Consider the following 19,465-nt stretch of genomic DNA (forward strand, 5'->3'; position numbering starts at 1 on the left):
AATAACAAAACAAAAATCTGTTAAAAAGAATATTGAAACATGTAATGTAACTGTATAGTAGCATATATATTATATATATATTATATATATAATATTATATAATATTTCTTTGTATTGAACTTAATACAGCTATTTTGTATTGAATCCAATACAAAATGATTTGAATTTCCCGGCCGCATCGACGCATGTACCAACGTCACCGGGAAACCCTGTAGATCGAATCTGCACTTCGCAGCTGGAGATTGGAGGAAACAGACGTGTCCCCACGACCTGCGGGGACCAGCAGGACACCGGGGGACAGCGACGGAACAAGGTAAGTGAGTTTTTATTCTGCTTTTAGGTACCCCGAGTCTGGCTCGGGATTACCGCTTTTTGCAAGTAAAATCGACCCCAAATCAGATTCAGGATTACCGCTAGGGGGGGTATTGAAAGATACAAAACTAAATCTATAATACAGTGCTGGCCAGTCATTGCTTACTTGCCACTCGCCATTCCTGTTTTAAAGAGCAGAAACTACACTATGCAATGTGTCCTCTCAGTTAATAGTTATATATCTAACCTTTGCACCCCAAAATCTCTGCAATGGATACTTCTAGAGAAATGGAATGTATGTGACAGGTCCCAGATATGTGTGATGGGGTAGCATAGTATAATAGCTGTAGTTTTTTTTATCTTGTGATGGCGCTGCAGCAATAAAATTTTAAAGGGAGTTAGCCACAAGGGTCCCCCACTCATCCTACATTTTAATAAACCTACTGCCCCTCTTTCAGGAGAAATTAGGTTTCAAAGAACATAATGGGACATTATATATATGTGACCATGGTATGATAGAAGTAAAATATTTTTTTTTTTTTGGGGGGGTAGGGGTAGCTCCCACTTATCCTACATTTCCCTTTCTCTACCATTAAAGAGTAATTGGAGTTCACAGATAATAAGTGGCCAGCTTTGTGTGACAGGGTAGCACAGTATGACAGGTATGGTTTTTCGCATATGTAAATGAATACCTATTTTTTACAACGAACCTGTATATCATATACATGCATATATGTCCTAACCATATACATCAATATGTATACACACACATTTAAGAACTGATAAAACCTTTGCCATGTGTTTATATACTATAAATAGTTACTTACAGTTTGGAGGCTCTTTTAAGCTTTTAAATTCCCACATAAGTCTAAGCTAAATGTAATTAAACTCAAAGGTGAACAATTTACCTCTTCCCCTAATTAGTATACAAAAAGAAAGGTAAAAATGCTTTTTAAAAATAAGAGGAACTTACATTGCTGACAGGTACTAGGCCCTCAATACAAAAAAAAACAAATGCTGCAAAGAAGCTTCTGGGAAAGCATTACCTACCTTGACCGTTGATGGATGCCTGACAACTATCCATGTGAACCTTTCATTTGTTCAAATTATTAGTATGTGTATAGCCCTTATTCTCTAAAAAAGACTTTCCTCTTGTAAAAAAATCTTATAGTTTATCTGAGTGGGGTTAAATTTATTATAATAAGTGTTTAACGTCAATGTTGTAACTTTTTTGGTGAAGGATTGTTTAAATCTTGGGGTTCTTTACCCTATACTGCACAAACTCAAGGTTCTGAGTTGTTCACTTTAAGACAGGAGTCTACTTATAAAGCAAAATGACTCTGGCATTCACTGAAACATTCCCTGACAGAGAATCTTCCAGGTCCATATGTTTCAATGGCAAAATAATTCTCCACTAGGGAATATCAGATTCACTGCTTTAATAATAGACCCCATGGCGATAGTTAAATACTGAAAATAATGGCAAAAATATGTGTGTCTATTGATTTACCCTTTATAAAAGTATGTATTACCTATTATTATACCTATTGCTTATTTTGACAATACAACTACAGACTAGTTTTGGAACTGTACAATTTGTCCACTTTTAAGACATTTCCAGCTGATATGATATGTTTTATTTTCTGAACATTTTCAGATAGATGAGCTTTATGAAGCCTACTATATCCAACGTCGATTGAGGGATGGAGCACATAACATGGTGAGGGCTTACACAGCGTGTAACAGTAGCAAAGAAGCACGTGAAAGCATGTCAGAAGCTGGAAAAGGGTATAAAGAATATACAGAGGTTAGTGGAAAGATATTTCTTTATGTTCTTTGGAGTGGTATTTTAACCATTGACAACTATTTGCTTACTATTCTAGTAAGAAGTTTGTTGTTCTCTGATCATGGGTCATTTTATATTCTTCAAAGCACTTTAAAACACCCGGAAAAAAAAACTCAACTGTACCATTTTTAAATGGTTAGGGAAAAAAGAAATTTACTCCAATGCATTTCAGTGATAAACAGGATTTGGTTGAAAGCAACAAACTCCAGTGATACTATTATAAAAAAAAATATGCCCTCCCTTTGGATCAATTATACTAAAGTTTCCAGATTATGCAGATTTTCTAGTATACTGTATGTATATTTTATATATTTTCTTTTTATTAAACCTTGATGGCCTTTTTTTTTGCTTTTTTTAACTTGGCTAACTTTGCTTGAAAATGGTGGTGTCTCCTTTCCTGAGGTAATTTTTATCCACGTCAGTTTCACTGCCTCAAGTATCACACAAAACCCCAATAAATTATAAATTAGCGACAGCATAAAAGGACTCAAACGTACCAACACAAGTAAAAGGGTTGACAGCCCTTTTTTTGTAAGTTAAAAATTATTTTTTTTATTTTAACCCTGAAAAAAAAAAAGTGAAGCTCCTCCCCTTTTGTATTTATTGCCGCAACAGTAGATAGATAGATAGATAGATAGATAGATAGATAGATAGATAGATAGATAGATAGATAGATAGAATAGTGACAAGGCGATGGACTTTGTAAAGCCCTTTGTAATATGTCAGTGCTATATAAATGCTAGTTAGGTGTGACCAACTCCATCAAGGCGGTTTTGACAGTTTGCTGGTCTGGAGCATTCAGGTGCATGGTAACACAGTGCCAAATAGAAAAGACATTAGCAATGAGCTCAAAGAACAAATTGTTGTTGCCTATCTATCTTGAAAGGGTTATAAGGCCATTTTCAAACAATTTGAAGTCAATCTTTTTACAGGGAGAAATATTATTCATACATGGAAAAAGGCAGGTGCCAATCTTCCCAGGAGAAGAAATACGAGCAAAATTACCCCAGGGTCAGACCCTGCAATGCTGAGAGAAATTTCAAAAAAACCCAAGAGCTATGTTTCAGACTTTACAGGCCTTAGTAGATTAATGGTAAAGTTCATGACAATAAGATTGGAAAAAAGCTAAACAACTATGGCTTGTTTGGGAGGGTTTCTAAGAAAAAAACAGTTTTTCTCTCTCAAAAATAAAATGACAGCATGGTTTAGGTTTGCAAAATTGCTTATACTGTAAATAAACCACTAAATTCAGAACCTGTTTAGTGAAACCCAAACACAGCTTTTCAGCACAAACACCTCATACTAACTTTCAAGCATAATGGTAGAGGGGTGCTTATTTGGTCTTGTTTTGAAGCCACAGGAGCATTGTGCAGTCATTGACCATGAATTCCCCTATACCAAAGTAAACATGAATCATATCTGTGACAAATAAAAATTGTCTTTAATTGAGTCATACAACAAGGTAATGACCCCTGTGACGTAGTAGGAGCGCAGAGAGAACACACACAAGACCAATCACAGGGGACCAACAGCCCAGAGGTTTATTATAGGGTCTTAGATATACACACACGAAAGAGATAGACTGGAGTAGGGCAAACCAAAAGTATACAATAAGGTCACAGGTCCACACATACACACAACAAGGTTCTGGGGGTGCCTCCCAGTAACCTGATGCCAAGATAACTAACACTCCTGGACCTCTGTTGGGTTCAATGACAAAGTCCCTTGGCTTTTTAGAAACATCCAGCAAGGAGAGCGCACCACAGTTCTCAGCAGCTCTCAGCCATGGAAGCATCAAAAATCCCAGCAGTCCTTAACAAGTTAAGACAAGGAACACACTACAGATCCCAGCTGTACTCACAGTATCTGTTCAGCTGTATCCTCAGAGCTAGCGGACACCCAGCCTCTTCTTAAAGCACGCAATTAGAGCCCGGCCTCAGCACAGGCTCTAAGCTGCCAGTCAGAGAGAAGAACAACTATATGGCTCCTCTCAGTCCTTAAATCAGGTCCTGAGAGTTTCAAGTATGAGAGGGGAGGGAGGGGGGGGGGTGCACAGGCTGTTGCTAAGCAGCCAGTCACCCCAGGCCCCTTGATGAGTGCTTCTTGGGTCTTTGTTTTGAGAAAGCCACAAAGGTGGAACAGGCCTGGAGTTTGTCAGGTACAGGGATTGGGGGGGCTGTCCTGCTAGGATTTCTGCCCGCACTCTGTGCAGCATGCAGCCAGGAAGGTGATAGGCCATGTGTGTAAACATGTTTACATATTTAAACATGCCTACAGACCTATACTATCTCCACACAAAGGATCAAAGCCAGGGTGACACTTAAACTGGGTAAAGATTGGGAGTACAAACAAGGACACACGGGGAGATGGCGGATCAATGAGAAGGAACCCCAACCACCAAACAAATCTGCAACAGAATAGCTGAAAAAGAAAAAAGTCAAGATGTTGAAAGGAAATCCTGCATAATGTCATGGTAATCACTGGTAGTATGGAGGACCATCTGTGTCACCAGCACACTTGACTGGATTTTTGAACAAGGTGCAAACTGCAAATTGGAGAACAGGGACAGCAAAAACCTTGTTCTGGAAAATTCCTTTTGTCTGTCCATAGTTCCCAAATGTCCAATTTTCACCAGAACACTTTTCTGAACACAGTTAACACAATGATCCTGATTTATGAAAGCTCTCCAAGGCTGGAGAGAATACACTTTCAGAAGTGAACTGGGTGATCCAGAAAACATGTAATGGATCTGGTCCAGGATTCAAAACATTTGCTAGCAAATAGAAAAGGATTTTTAAAAATCCATTTCATGTTTTCTGGATCACCCAGTTCACTTCTGAAAGTGTATTCTCTCCAGCCTTGGAGAGCTTTCATAAATCAGGGCCAATGTCCCGGCAGCAAAAGTTCTGGCTCACACAGTTTGGAAATTTCATTGGCTTCAACTAGATGCTGCCATTACCTCAGAGTGCTTCAATACTTTGACACTGCTGATCACAGCACTCCTTGTTCTTTTTCTTCTTCAGCTAGTAATCCTTGTTTAAAAATAATACATGATGGATGATCCGTCCGTCCAGGGATGAGTTGGGTGTAGATCAGTATGGTCAGTGTGGAGACTGCAGCAACAAAGGTTACTACATGTGCTTTAGCTATTTGTGTACAGTTTTTGTACTATCTATTATGCTATAGCCACACCCTGCAATGGCCCATCCATGTATCCACACTCACTATTTGTCACCGCCTCTTTTCATTTGTCCCTTTTTAAACTTTCAAATATTGGTAGGTATTTCTGTTACTTCCTTGTGTAGGGAGGATCATGTGACTGGGCTGATCATGTGACAAGTAGGCACTGATTACCACCAGAATGAGAGCTATAGCCAAGGTACCTCAGGATCTCCATTTCCACCAGCAGATGGAGTTCATTTGCAGAAGATTCTAGTCATTTGAGGCAACATAGCCCAGACCAGAGAATAGACACAGAAAGAGAACTGTAAAGTTCAAGGAAAATTATTGCTGTCTGAAAAGGGATTCAGGGGGTGCTAACAAGAACACAGATCCCACAGTTACGTGGGGATCCACAACACATATACTACTCAGTGTCATTAAGAACTATAAATACTGCATGTTTTCTACTAATTTATCTGTGGGATGAGTTTTTTTTTGGTTTAACTAGACTGTTTTTTATGTGACAAATGTAACTATATATTTTAATGTTCTTCAATCATTTGATTTCCTAATGTTCTGGCATCTTAGTTATTATGGTTTTTTCTAATTTAGCTTTTGGGTGAACAAAACAAAACATTTTTAAGCCTCCATATAAACACTTGTCAATAGTTCGTAATTATCTGGAAGAACCTCTCTATCAATTTGATTTAGTTAATATTTAAAGAGGAAAATAATGCTACTTTTTACTCATCAGTGCATAAACAATATTCAATAATAGATCACTGTTTTGTTACCCCTCAGTTAATTTCAAATTGTTGGCCTATATAATATTAACGGTATTCCCGAGTGTGGCTCAGGGAGAAATTTCTTTACAGAAAATTGTAACCCTGAGCCACACTTAGGCTGGAATTCAGAACTTACCTGGTCCTTATGAGCCTGTGGCGTCCTCCAGCAATGCCAGCCTGACATCTAGGTAAACTTTGTAATGCCCGGCCAGCATCACTCATTGGCGATGCCCGGCATCTGCCTCCCCTAGCTTTCCACCCCGGCATGTAAGTGTTGGAGATGCGAGGCTAGGAGATGTAGATGTCAGCCAGGTATGCGTCATGTGTGATGGTGGCGTGCATGCGTCGGGGGTGGCGGGTCTGGCGGGAAATTTTAAAACAGAAGTATTTTTACATGTCAAATGTACCGATTTGACATGTAAAAATGCTCAAATAATCATACCGCCAAGGAGGTTAAGTGTAGGTTGAGACCCTGATCCTGTAACTATCCATCTCACTGATCTAGGAAATTACACTTATTCGTTTACTTTGTGCTGAAATAATCTTTTAAATAACAAAGCCTTCTATCACCACATAACTGTTTATATTAAGGAGGTGTTACCAGCCTAAATAAACACAAGGATACATCACCATTTAACAATTAGTCATCCTACAAAAACAGTGTTAGAGCTCATTGACTGTAATTTAACTACCTTCTAAAGTGTATACAAAATAGATAAATTGGTCTTTCTCTATATTTGTATGTACCATATCCCTGGAGTAAATATAGTAAGGAAGATTAATAGGACTTTTAGTACACATATACAAATAACTATCATTTATTCTTTTCTATCTTGCATAGCACATTCTGTTTTATTACAAACAACTTTAAAAAACAAATGCAAAAAAGCAGGATGGCAGTCTCCAAATTAATCAGTTACTGCCAACATCCCTTGATTTAATTGTTGAGAAATAAATTGACGATGAGATTGATGAACCTGTTGTAATCCCTGATTGGGAACCTCTTTCATTTGAAACCACTCCTGAAGTAAAAAGACAATCCTCTAAATTTCCTAAGTTTACTGCACATCAATAGATTTCAGCATTTGTGAACCAAGTTACCAAAGAAATTGAACAAATGGAGAGTAGAACTAACTACGCCAACAACTTATCTAAAGATCAACGTAAAGCTCCTAAATCTTTACAGATGAATAAATCTATTACAATTAAACCAGCGGATGAGGGGGGAATACTCTGACACTAAATAGTGATCATTATAAAAAAATGTGCCTTAAAATTCTCAAAAATAAAGAATGGTATAGTACCATCCTATTCAATATGATGAGTCTTTCAATCAGGAATACAACTCACGCAAACATGGAATAGATCTGATCCAGGATTTAAAACATTTGCTAGCAAATGGCAAATTACTTTGAAGAGATCCATTGCAGGTTTGCCTGATCACCCAGCTTCACTGGTAAAAGTGTATCCTCTCCAGCCTTGGAGAGCTATAGTAAATCAGGGCCATTGTCTCAGGAATAGATAGTTTGACCAATAATGCTAGTAAACTAATTGATCTATATTTATGTCCCCTTTTTTATGGACTGCCTTCCTTTTTTAAGAACATTCCAGAATAGCTTAAACTAATTGAGGACTTGTCAGTCCCTCCTAACCTTTTTTTTAGTCATGAAAGATATCAAGGCTCTATATTCCAGCAATCCCAATGATTTAGGTATTTCAGCTCTTGATACATTTTTAAATGAGAGAAAAAGATCACTATGGCCTTACTCAGACACTATTTTGCAAATGTTAAGGTTTATTCTTACAAGGAACACTTTTTTGTTTGATGACTGTTTATATCTGCAAGTTCAGGGTGTGGCCATGGGCTCTTGTTGCGCTTTGACACAATCCAACAAATTTATTCAAAACATTGTCCTCTTTTAACTTGTGACCCCAAGATCAAAAATATATATTTAGGAAAGACCTCATGTACAAAAAGCACCATCTTTGGGGAATGTATTGGTAAAAAGTCACTTTGAACTTACCATGGAAATTGACAATACTAATTCAGGTACTTTTAAATGTGGTGCGTGCAATCAGTGTAGGTGGATTTATGATCCGTGTAATAATTCTTTTGAAAGGGACACCTCCTCAAAAATGTACCTTGAAACTTAAGACACTTTGTAAATTGCACAAAAATGTGGGCATTCCTCTATAGTTCTATTTGCAAGGCCACATCCCTAATACAAGTTATACTTCAAACAAAAACACACAAAAGTGGGACTTTTGAGGCCAATTACGGGTTATTGATGATGCTTGTGGGGAAGAGGAGGACAAGCAGGAGCATGGGTTATTGTTGATGGCTGTGGGGATAAGGAGGACAAGCAGGAGGCCTCAAAAGTCCCATTATTGTGTGCTTTTGTTTGAAGTATATTTTGTAAATTCTACTACTAGTGGGGTCATAATATGTGGGGAAGACTAATTGCCAGTTTCACAGAAGGATATAAGAACACATATATCTATTTACGAATGGCAAGATCATCACCTTGTTGAGTCGACATGTTGGACCTCAACATAATATTGATAATAATTCAATAAGATTTATAGCCTTAGATAGGATTGAACTGGATTCTAGGGGTGGTCCCCTTGATAGAATACTGTTGCAACATGAGACCAGATGGATTCAACAATCAAAGGCAAACTTCTTTCCTGGCCTCAATGACACATTCAGTTTCAAATCCTTTTTATAATAAGTTAATTTGTTTGAAAAATTGTTTTTTTTTTCTCTTCATATCAATGGATAATTCAGTATATATTGTGTTATTTATGAAAATCATATACATTCTGTATGGAATTTTATTTCAGGAGCCGCTGAGAGAATTAGAGCACTTTCTATTAGGACCTTTTATGTTCTCCCGTAGTCCTGACACAGAAAGACACAAAGTTTTCTGTGGAAGGGACTTTTAGACACCCTTGACTACCCAAACTTCCATCTTTTTGTTCCCTATTTCTCCCTATTTTTCCACACAGTTATTTCTTTTTATTGTGTTTGCCTGTTTATGTTGGTTTTTGCAATTTGCCTTCTTTCTTTCTTTATTCCCTCCCTTTAACACGTACCATTCTCCTTTACCTACCTTGTTGTGCTTTTTGTGGAGTCCTGCGGTCATTTGTCCTCGTCTTTTCTATTTTGTGTTTGTCTTTGCCTTTGTTTGTTTGGTCATTTGTGTTTGTTTGTTTTTTTGGTTGTTGAGTTTGTGTTTCCTCTTTTGTCCTTTGGTTTCCTTAAGTGTCCTTGTTCTACTTAGTGTTGTCACTTGTTCTCTCCTGCAGCTGTCACTTGTTTCTATTCATGTTTACTCCTCTCCTCTCTCAGCCCCTGTCCAACCTAGGCCCACTTCCATGACTGCAATCCACCTCGGTTTGGTCACTTCCAGCTTCCCCTGATCTCGTCATCTTTCAGGTTGGACCTCCTCCAACACATGGGATGCCGAGAAGGTCCCGGAAACTCCTGACGTGGGGTAAGTATAAAGACTTGGGGCATATCTCGGCCGGTCCTACAAGCTTCCAGACATCTAGGGAGTTAGTCATGCAAGAAACTGGTTATTATACCGCTACTTAATCTTGAAAATTGCCCAATACTGTAAGTTTTGCTATTTCCTTTTGTTTTTTGTAGTCTTTGGCATATTTTATTTAATTTTCACCTTTATACGTATCATATTTTTAAGGGTATGTGCGGTACTCTATTTATAATCTATTCATAATAAAACTCTATAGCATTATATTAAAAATTATTATGTATACATAACACCATTTATGTTCTTATTGACACTCATGCCCATATATATATATATATATATATATATATATATATTTTTTTTTTTTTTTTTTTTTTTTTTTTTCGCAGTGACCTAAATTATATATGTCAAACATCTCTCTCAACTTCCAGCATATTTATTGGTAATCTTTAAGACCCCTCGCTTGAGTATGGTTGCCATCTGTTCAGTCGTGATAGCCCTTCATGTTCTTTGTGCTGTCCTCTGGTCAGGTCTAAGTTGCACCATTGTAACTTGGTGGTACGTGTATACCTTCTTTTCATTATTATGGTGTGTGTTTATATACACACTGTATAGTCAAAAATTTGTTTCATTGTATATATATATATATATATATATATATATATATATATATATATATCTTTTTTTAGTGTAATGTACTCACCCACATTGTATATAACTGTTCCCTGATGAAGCGGATCTAATCTGTGAAACACGTCGGACCATACATGAGTACCATTAAATTCTTTATGATATTGTGTTAATTGAAATTGACTATTGAAATTGAAATAATTGTAATATGGAGACTTTTTTCTAGCCTGCAACATGTAAATGTTGTTTTTAACTAAGATGTTATTATTAAATAGTTTTTATATATACATTGTTGAATATGTACGGCCTTAAAAGTCCCCTGTAAAAAAAGTGTTTTGCAACCTTAAAAAACAAACTATGTTCTTAACATTAACTTTAGTACATTGTAAAATGGTGCTTTTGGCAATGACGGGGGAAACACCCTGTACCCCCTACTAGTCTTCAGGGATTCCTGCGCGATGATGTTGGATGCCTGTGCATGCGCAATTCACCTCTATCTGGCAAACCCTCCCTGGCTAACAGATGAGAGTTAAAGAGATACAGGCTAAATCGTCAGCAGTTCTCTTGTCTACCAGTGATCTTCTGAGGCTGTGTTGAAGCAGCCTTTCTCTGTCTCAAGTACGGCGCTCTTCACTACCTTGTTCAGCTTATGGACTGGTAAGTTTATCCTCATTTTTGTTTATTATTATGGATATGGCTAAATAGGCTGATGAGTGCATATGGTGCTGTTAAAAATAGTTTCTCTGTGTCTTCAGGTCAGTTTAAATTATTTACACCTTGATCACTATGGAACAAGGATTGTGAAATTTCCACAGTATGGAGCTCTCTGAGCCAAACCCCAATAAAGACAGAGAAGGTAGGTGGCAACCAATTTTTGTGTTACTGTAGACATATAACATACCTCTTTATTTTTGTTTTCCTTTTACTTTCTGGTCCTAGCCCCAGCAGACAAGACATAACATCTATTCATGCTATCAGAAGTAAAAACAGAGAATCTGTTTCAATGGGATGCAGATCTGCCTCAGAAAATAAACATGCTTCTCCTTTTAAGCACGAACATAGCCCAGTTTGTAGTCATACTGAACATTTTTCATTTGATGAATGCTTTATGCAAGCTGGAGAAAAAGAGCCTGAGCACTCACGTCAACCCCCTAAGCAAAGCTGTTTGGCTTGCCCTGGCAACGCTATGTCTGTTAAATTTGTTTGCAGAAATTGCAGCTACAAGGTAAAATCTGATAATTTGCAAACCAAAGAAATTATGAGACAAGTGTTTTAAGAAACACTTGGGGACCTTACAATCCTGGGTCACTGCTATAAGGGTGATAAAAGGTGCTTTAGGATAGGAAGAGGAGGCCCAGAACCACCCAAAGTAAAGTACATTTTTAAAGGGCTTGGCAGAGAATCAGAAACCTTTCCAATAATGGAAAAAATGTGACTTAGTTACAGATTGATAAGAATTAAGCAGAAAGGAAAGCTTCCCTAAGTCATTGCTTTTCCAAGCTGTATCCCTGTGAGGAAGTGAGTGATCTAGAGAAAGCCCCTTCAGTTAATGGCTTCTTAATGGGGTTGGCAAGACATGCCTTCAGAGAATGCTGTATCTTTTCATGATGTGTTGGACAGATGCATAGATCTAGATTTTAGAAAGATCTTCACTATTGCTGGTATGACTTGTAAACTGGTCATAGTACTAACTCCTTCAGGCCTTGGAGGTTTGGTCAAAAAGAGTGAACATGATGGTTTTTAGTAACCCCAGTAAACCAGTTTTTTTACAACGTGAGAAACATCAAAATGTCTTCTGGGTTTTTGGTGGAAGCATCTATTGACATAGAGTAGTGGCCAGAATAATGTTATGGGCAGTCATGGGCAAGGGAGCCTTGTGGTAAAACCTTTTGTAGAACATCCTACCTTCAGCAGGGGTGGTGCCAATCTCCTTATGAGGGGCAAAGCCTCTTTAGAGATGAGCTTAACTTGGCATTAGCAAGAGCCGCCAGAGGCAGATCAGCCTTTATTCCCCAGGACAAAAGTCTAATGAAGCTGAAGAGGGCTTCTCGGGGAACTGCAGCTGATAGACTAAAATCATTTTGGGTGTTTAGACCCAGTGGAGTATCCAGGAAAATGTGGAGCAATGGTAAAATCTCCTCTGCCAGAGTAAAAAGTCATACCCCCTCTAGGTACAGTCAATACTAAATCCTTTTGAATTTTTGCCCACTCAAACTCCCCAGGTAGGGACCAGCCTTTCCATGTTCTGAGAAATTTGGGTCCTAGAGACCATTTTGCAGGGCCACTCATGGGCATTCATTGGAACACCAACTATACAGTGCGTGACAAACAAAATTTCTGCTTGCAATGTAAAGAAGCAATCTTTGTGGGTGTATGTCAGTACCCTGCTGACTGGGGAGGTTATTGTATCAGTCATTATAGTAGTAGCAGGTGGTAGATCGTGGACTTAATAATAGCATACAATGCCAAGCTGCAATTTCTAAAGGTGGCAAAGCACTTTCTTGTATTAATCAGAAAGAGAGGAAGCCAATCCCGCAATGATAAGATTAGAAGATTACCACTAAAGTGATTGCCGAGCCAATAGTACACAAAAGAGAAAGTAGAAGAATAGCGTCTCTTTATGAATAGCATCTCAGAAAAAAATCTAGCATAACATAAAACCTTTTATTCCATTCACTAAAACATATAATTTTTAGAAACATTATTCATAAAAAAGGCTATGGCAATGTTAGCCATAACTTAATAAAATATTCTCATACCTATAGAGTCCAAACATAGGTCAATACTGTACTTAATGTCTCCCCCGATGCATTTTGCCCTTAATAAGCTTCCTCAGGGGATTTCTGAGACCCTAAAAATTACATTAATGAGTATTTTTGTACATAGTAAATGCATAATACAAATTCCACGATATTATACTTTTGACAGTTTTGAAACAGACATATTGATCCAAATAGCATTGACTTACTTGGTATATTGACCAAACGAGAAGAAAATGAAAGAGTAAATTCAACCGAGGAAAGCCACAAAAAGGGAAATGTCTCGAATGAAAATTTTACAATTTAATGTGAAAAATAATTATAAATGTGAATAAACATGGTGATAATAAAATGAAGATAAAGAAAATAAATGAAAAATAATGAATGATTTGAATAATATTGGTGCAATAATGAAAATGTTATAATAGTTATCAATCCATTACTAGAAGATAGGGGTATCTAGAAATAAATTAAATAAAGTTTTTTTATATATTAACATCACAAAGTATGTCTTAAATTGAAATTGTAATATACATTTAATCCACAAGATGGTGTACCTACAATTTAAGAATGAAACACTGGGGCTTTTTATCTTCAAATCTATGGTGAAATCTATGGAAAAATTATATATGAAAATAGTTTTAATTTTTGGTTTAAGGTCATGATTAAATTTAATATAATTAAACTAAGAATCCTCCAAGTAAGAATCCTTCATTATTTTTTTTTATATAATTTTTATCTTCATTTTAATATATCAACATTGAGTCATTTGCCCTTTGGTGGCTTTCCTTGGTTGAATTTACTCTTTCATTTTCTTCTCATCAGGTCAATATACTATGTAAGTCAATGCTATTTAGATCAATATGTCTGTTTCAAAACGGTCAAAAGTGTAGTATCATGGAATTTGTTATATGCATTTACAATGTACAAAAATACTCATTAATTAATTTTTATGGTCTCAGAAATTCCCTGAGGAGGCCCGTTCAGGGGGAAATGCATCGGGAGAGACTTTAAGTACAGTATTTTTCTATGGACTTTTTTAAGTTATGGCTAACATTGCCATGGCCTTTTTTATGAATATTTTTTCTAATAAGTATATGTTTTAGTGAATGGAATAAAAGGTTTTAAGGTATGCTAAATTTTTTTTCTGCCATAAATAGTCGCTATTCTTCTACTCTCACTTTCTTGCATTAAAAGAGGTATAGGCTGCAGAGATAGAGAAATAATCCTGCTCTTTTACAAAGTTCACAAAAAGGATATTGTGGAACTGGAAAGAGTGCAGAGTAGGGCAACTAAACTAATACTAATGGGGGAGCTCAGGTATGAAAAGAGATTAGCTCAACTGAATATATTCTCCCTTGAGATGGCTGGGTCTATACGGACAGTTTTAAAAATGCAGATAAACATTCCTACAGGGTTTATATGTGTTTTATGCACCTTTACTAGCATTTTTAGGCTTGCCTTTGAACTGCTTAAAAACGTATATGCCGTATTTTCCTGCATTTTTAACACGTTTAGTTTTTAAGCACTTATAAATGCAGGAAAATGCCAAAAAAATGTGGGAATTGCTCCCATTGAAATCAATAGACCCATTTACGTGTGTTTTCCCACATTTTTATTTTAAAACATTGCAAGGAGCATTGCAACGTTATCGCTCATAAACATGCTTTAAGGAAACGCCCTGGTGTAGATTAGCCTATTGGAATGCATAGTAATTTCAAACATGGGCTTTTAAAGCCACAGATCAAACTCTGGGGAAAACATCTGTGTAGACTAAGCCTAATGGGAATATGATCATGATATTTAAATATATAAATGGCTTGTATAGGAAATATGCCACATAATTATTCACTTTAAGGTCAATGCAAAAGAAAAGGGGCCAATCTTTGCGTCTGTAGCAAAAAAGTTTATTCTCTGCATAAGGAAGGGATTCTTCACAGTATAGTTTGTGAATACGGGAATAGGTTCCCTCAGGAAGTAGTTTTAGCACATTCTATAGATTGCTGATTGATTCTAGAAGCACTGGGTATTAAAGTTCAAGTTTTAAAGGAATGACACCAGAGATCCAGGGAACATTCCGATTGCCTTACAGGATCAGGAAAAAAATCTTTTTCCCCAGTTGGAGCATCTTGAACCATGCGTTTAAATTTTTTTGCCTTCCTCTGTATTAACTCTGTATGTATGGTTTTATCTGGGATATGCTGGTTTGTAGTTTATTTATTTCTCTAGTGGTTGACCTTGTCAGGCCCAATTTTTTTTGCAACCTAACTATGTAATTTTGGACCCTACTAATAAATATAAAAAAGGATTTTGAAAATGGGATGGCCATAAAAAAAAAAAAACTATCAAATACAACAATTGAAGAAAATAATCCCTGGGACTATAACAAAGTAGAGCTATGATATCATTGTTAAAATCACTTTATCAAGGATTGTACCTAACTGGTATCTGTTTTACACCAACACTAATCATGTGTATTTGTCCTTTCTATGGTTTACTTGCAGGCTTTAGTTTGAAAATACGTTTCAAGTGCTGTTTTGGGTGTCACAGTGGACACTTAAAGCCTGAAAAGTTCATCGCTGGTAGTACCAACCTTAGAAAACCCAATGGTCCCAAATACATGATCTTTGCCACCTGATTCAGAAACAGTTACAGCCAGAAACAATCTCTGCTACACAAATTGTAAAGATCGTAACCGCAGACCTATTCCTGACAGCTCCACCCCACATATTCAGAAAGTGGGTAAACCATGCCAATCAAAAGACAGCAGATTAGATGGTCAAGATGATTGAAGATACCTGCTGGTGGATGGGTATCTAGCAGGAGACCAGCATCCAGAGAATATGGTTCCAAAAAGTAGGTTACAAGGGGCAACAGCGAAATATTTGACAAATCCGGAAACTCCTCTCAATCGTAAATCCTGTCAAATGTAATGTTTTTGCTCAACCAGCATATCTTTCCACGCCTTATGTTCAATGATTGTAAATACTATGCAGGCCCTTTTTAACTCTTAAGCCTGGTCACCCTGGTTATTGCAAATATACTTAACCCAAGACAAAAGAGGAGACAAGCTAATGCTGCACATTTTATCCACATTGATGTCAATAACTACCAGCACTAATTACAAATAAAGCTGACCATAGGACTTGTTGTTGGCATGTCAGATGTCCTAACAGTGTTGTTTTAGGATTTTCCCCTCTTCTGGAAGCTGTTGGGGGCAAAGCCACCAGCCTAGAGCCAGACAGTTCTTCCTTAATGGCCACAAAGGGACAACCTAGAGGTGCAGGAGGAGCTCCTATCCCCTCCTGACCTAGAATACTGTCGAGACCAGTTTGGTACAGTCCAGTTATGAAACCCTACCCTTGCTCGGGCCTGGTAGAATGCGTTTGTGATAAATGAGGTGCCACAATTTGAGGGTGCTGTAAGTAGTTACCCCCCTACATGACCTTCTGTGTCATGTAGAGAAAAAGTGGAAAGATAGTGGCTGTGCAGGAACAATATATACCGCTGTGCAGGAACAATATATAACATGACTTAGAGAAAACAATGAAAAGACACACAGAGGAGGAGAGCTACACCTATGAGCCATACTGAAATGGAAAATTTGGTCAGCATACTTGACTTGTCAGACTATTATGGCAGGAAATCGGCACCCCAATAGTAGGACGGACCACATTTTAGAACTGCAGGACAGAGGAAAAATATGGTGTTGTGTGTTCAAAGGAACAACTCAGAAAAAAGGTGGTCAGATCTGAAAAACTGAGAGAAGACCATACTTGATGAGATGCGACATTGCATCACCAAAAAACTTAACTACACCCAATTGTGTTTTACATAGGGTAGTAATAGGTGATGGAAAGGAATGATTGTGTGGGAAAAACAGATTTTTTTGTACGTACTCATAAGTTGGTAATTTTGGTGTTTTTTGTATTAGGCTGACATGCTTTAAAAAGAAGATGGCTGCTGGAAAACAAACAGAAAATGATGCAGAGGCGAATGTTGTGGAGGTGAACCCCGAACATGAAGGTAGGATATTTTCATATACCCAAAATTGCAAATGGGCCAGTAACATGCATTGTTTAGTCAATTTTTTTTTCTTACCAGAGATTTGATTGCCGATTCTCCACCTACACTTCAGCATAGGCAAGATAAGGAACTTGTGTGTACTTCCCCTGTTAATCTTGATCTGGGTATGCACCTAGAAGGTGAAGATATAGGTTAACTATGGTACTCTTTATTATGTAAATAATTTCTTTTATACTCATGTTTACTTTCATATTAGTGAAGCTGCAGCAGCTGATGTGCACAATATTTCAGAAGGTGAGCAGGAAACATTGGAGCCGGACACATCAGAACAGATGGAAGGTAAGCATTATTACATTGTGCATACAGAAATACCCCAGTCCATATAACTGGAAACTTACCTGTGAAAATTCTGGAAACTACCTGTGTTTTTTATTTTTCCAAACAGGTCACATCTTAAAGGAAAACCTACTACGCAGGATTGAGACTGTGCGGACCACACTACAAAGTGTATCAGACAGAAATGCAGCAAAGATGACTTGATTAAAATCATGTCCATGTACAGTTTTAATTAGGATTTGTATATATATATATATATATATATATATATATATATATATTATAGAATTTTGTTGTTTTTTTATTTTATGTGGGTTTTTTGTTTACTTTTTGTAAATAAAAAAATGTTCCTAATATTTGATTCTTGTATTTTTAGGTGGTTAAAATCATTTGAATTTTTAGAACAATGAGGACCAGAAGGTATGTCAATGAACAGAACAGCACTCGAAAGTGATACAGAAGAAGGGGGACAAAAAACAGAAATGTAAAGTGATGCTGAAGGACAGAGAACAGCGCTAGAAAGTGAATATTATCATATATATATATATATATATATATATATATATATATATAGTGTACTGGTGTGTTGCAAAGATGGTCGTACAAGTCACATCCTTTGTTCATCGGCATTGTTGGCCTGTGGTTAGTCACCATTTTTGTCAGTGATTATCAAGCGATCGCTCGTTTATCATTTGTTTTCATTGACTTTTATCTGATGTGTGTGCATAGCCTAATTAAGGCAGATGGCTAACATATTTTATTGTTTACTTGCTTTTCTGTGCAATGTATTAATAAATTAAATGCAAACACCTGAAGACTTACTTGACCTCTTGCCTTTTTTCCGCCTCCTTCATTGTAGACCCCTGTGTGAGCAACCCCTGTGTGAGGAAACTCCCGGTTTATTTATTTATTCACTGAAGCAATATGCTGTATGTACTTTTGTGACAATTTGATGGTTTCTAAAACTTTGTAAATTGTATCTGGATTGGTTAAAAATAGTATTATTTCATATTAGATAATTTACTTACTTGTTGTTATGAGATCCAACAGAATTGTTTCTGTAACCTGACACTCACATCTATGAAACCTGTAGATTTCTGGCAATGTCCTTTATTTCAATTACCATACCAACCATGCTAAGTTTCCAAACCAAGGGCTGCCCGTAAACCCTTGCAGTTTTGTGCTGTAACAGTCGGACAAAAAAAGTAAAACCCAAAAGCCGGTCGAGAAGGCTGACATTTGTGTTAATTTGCTTTCCTAACCCCCCTGTCTCAACTCCATCAATGATTTTTTCATTCACATTCACTTTCAGATCACTACTCATATACAGACAGACAACTCCACCTTTTCGTTTGACTTTTGTTTGTCTTTATGAAAGAGAATATAACCAAATATATAGACAGCCCAGTCATGTGAAGAACAAAGCCAGGATTCAGCAATACCAACTAAGTCATAATGTTCTTCATTCATTAAATCTTCCAGTTCCCCTATTTTGTTTGCCAGGCTTCTAGCATTGGTGAACAGGCTCTTTAAACTATTGCTGCTTTTACCAGCAATGTTTGCAAAATCCTTTTGCTTTTTAGTATAATTATTACTGCCCAATCCAGTTTGCAACGTTTCTACTGTCTAGCACTAACTCAGCACTCATTGTTCGTGTAACGTGTCACCACTACTGCAAAGCCCCCTAAGTTGGGTAAGATCACCAAGTGCCCTAAGCTCTTCAATAGTGTAGTTTACAAAATTTGAGACTAGATCATGTTTCATGGCATTATATTCACTTTCATTTTTCTGTTCTTTGTCATAAATGACTTTAAAGTATGATCTATGCTCAAATAAATGAATATAGTTAATTACATTTGTCAATATTTTTGTTGGGCCAGAAACTGAACCTTAATTTTAACAGCTTTTCATCCTGTGTGGATAGCTTGTACTGTGAAAAATTAACAATTGTTAATTCATCTTTTGTAGATACTGATCTATCCCTGAATTTTTTGGGTGAATTGCAGTGTTGGGTTTTGTGTTTCTTAAAAAATGAGGTTGTGAGAAAGTTGTGGTATCATTAGTGGCAGTGTAAAGTGGCACATGAGTAGATGTTTTACCGCTGTTGGCTGTATC

General features: G+C 37.0%; 1 protein-coding gene and 1 long non-coding RNA gene across 8 annotated transcripts in view; both read left to right on the top strand.

Moving 5' to 3' along the window:
- The window catches only part of RIPOR1 (RHO family interacting cell polarization regulator 1), a 299,897-nt gene that overhangs the window by 128,963 nt on the left and 151,469 nt on the right, over positions 1-19,465 (top strand). For all 6 annotated transcript variants that reach the window (XM_072422972.1, XM_072422974.1, XM_072422976.1 and 3 more), the window contains one exon: positions 1,970-2,119. In XM_072422972.1, the coding sequence (XP_072279073.1) occupies positions 1,970-2,119 (150 nt within the window). The remainder of the gene's footprint in view (positions 1-1,969; positions 2,120-19,465) is intronic.
- On the top strand, positions 10,361-17,572 carry LOC140338307 (uncharacterized). 2 transcript variants are annotated; one of them, XR_011922221.1, is made up of 6 exons: positions 10,361-10,886; positions 10,985-11,085; positions 16,923-17,014; positions 17,093-17,193; positions 17,271-17,353; positions 17,460-17,572. It is a non-coding gene; the product is annotated as an uncharacterized lncRNA (long non-coding RNA). The 2 variants fall into 2 exon arrangements; XR_011922220.1 differs by having other exon boundaries at positions 17,093-17,178.

The sequence above is a fragment of the Pyxicephalus adspersus genome, chromosome 9, assembly GCF_032062135.1.
Source record: "Pyxicephalus adspersus chromosome 9, UCB_Pads_2.0, whole genome shotgun sequence".
In the NCBI taxonomy this organism is placed as follows: domain Eukaryota; kingdom Metazoa; phylum Chordata; class Amphibia; order Anura; family Pyxicephalidae; genus Pyxicephalus; species Pyxicephalus adspersus.